At 50.0% G+C, this 1,395-nt stretch overlaps 1 protein-coding gene across 1 annotated transcript in view; it reads left to right on the forward strand.

The window, feature by feature from the left end:
- Positions 1 to 451: 451 nt before the first annotated feature.
- Positions 452 to 1,395, forward strand: part of LOC114073178 (endonuclease domain-containing 1 protein-like) — a 3,033-nt gene continuing 2,089 nt past the window's right edge. The window contains exon 1 of the mRNA XM_027910967.1: positions 452 to 739. Coding sequence (XP_027766768.1) covers positions 452 to 739 — 288 coding nt within the window. The remainder of the gene's footprint in view (positions 740 to 1,395) is intronic.

The raw sequence follows: 1,395 nt of genomic DNA on the forward strand, positions 1-1,395 counted from the left end.
AAGAGGGGCTTCCGGGCCCTGGGTTGCTTCAGGCTTTTTTCTGCAATGCCAGTGCAGAAGCTGAGCTCTTGACACACTCAGGTGGGCTGAAAAATGGGACCTTGTCCCACTGCTGTGCCTCACTTTCAGATAACTTTGCTGTGAGAGCTGATTGCATGTGGGGTAGGCTCAGATCCCTCCTTAGATAAGATAAATCTTCGGAGAAGATGAGATGGATCTGCTGCCTCCTGTAGGCACCTTAACCCTCTTTGAGATTTCACCCTCTTTGCCCTGGTGATTTTTCCACAGCCAGGAGGACAGAAGTTATCCCCTCCATGGTGTCTCATAGTCCCCTTGTCAGCCAGCTGTATCACCAAAAATGACTCCAGGCCATGGTCAGTTCTCTCCAAGCTGACTTTCCCTCTGCATTTGCCTTCCAGGGGAGCAAGAGCCCTTCAGCTGAAATCCTCCCATGATGCTGTGGCTGCTGCTGCTGCAGGTCTGGGCGAGCTGCCTCTGGCTGGGACAGGGCGAGGTGGTGCCATCCTTTGCAAGCTGTCCACAGTTTTTCTACCAGAACATCATCCCAGATAATGCCCTGACGCCGCTGAACCCAGCCTGGATCTGCCAGACCTTAAGCAACCAGCAATTCTTTGCCACCTTGTATAACAAAGACAAGCGTATTCCTGTGTACTCTGCTTACATCTACAAGCGTGAAACTGGAGAGAGACCTTCACTACAATGGATGGTGGAGCCCCAGGTGAGTGTCCTCTCTCACAGCATGTCACTCTGCAGTTACTAAAAGATGAACTGCAGCATTTAACCAAACATCTCTATTTCCTCCCACCCCCATACACACACACATGCAAATGGAGCCACTGGGTGGTATTATTCTCATCTTACTTCAGAAACCTGCAGCACATGGACCCTCTGATGCATTTCAAACATCAGCAGCAGGAGGAGTCTTATCTCTAAGGTGCCAAGTTTTCTGCAATGACCTGAAAGCGACATCAAGTCAAATTCCATTTCATTCCATTCCAAAATCAAATGACCTCCCTCTCTTTGCCCTGCTGTGCTGGGAGACCCGGTGATGGGGAAAATGCATGCAACAGCAGCTAAATTTGGGGGAGCAACAGTCCTGCTGGGCTGGGATCTCCACTTTGCTCTGAGCTGTTTTGCATCCTTGACAGAGCTCAATTGCTCCCAGTTAGGAGTCAAATAGGCTTCGTAAGTGATAGGAGAGAAGTGAGGAGAAACTCAGAATTGGGTGGGATGAGCAGGGAAAAAGCCTTGTCCCAGGCACTGAGTGATGAGAGGGTTTGGTGAACACTGGGGAATTTCTTGAGGGATATTTCAGGCAGTGAAAAGTGAGGAGCATCAGTGTCAGTCCAGTCAGAAGGGGGTGATCTCCATCCA

This window comes from Empidonax traillii, unplaced genomic scaffold (genome assembly GCF_003031625.1).
Source record: "Empidonax traillii isolate 1590-97213 ecotype Southwest subspecies unplaced genomic scaffold, ASM303162v1 scaffold5591:size10519, whole genome shotgun sequence".
Classification (NCBI taxonomy): Eukaryota; Metazoa; Chordata; class Aves; order Passeriformes; family Tyrannidae; genus Empidonax; species Empidonax traillii.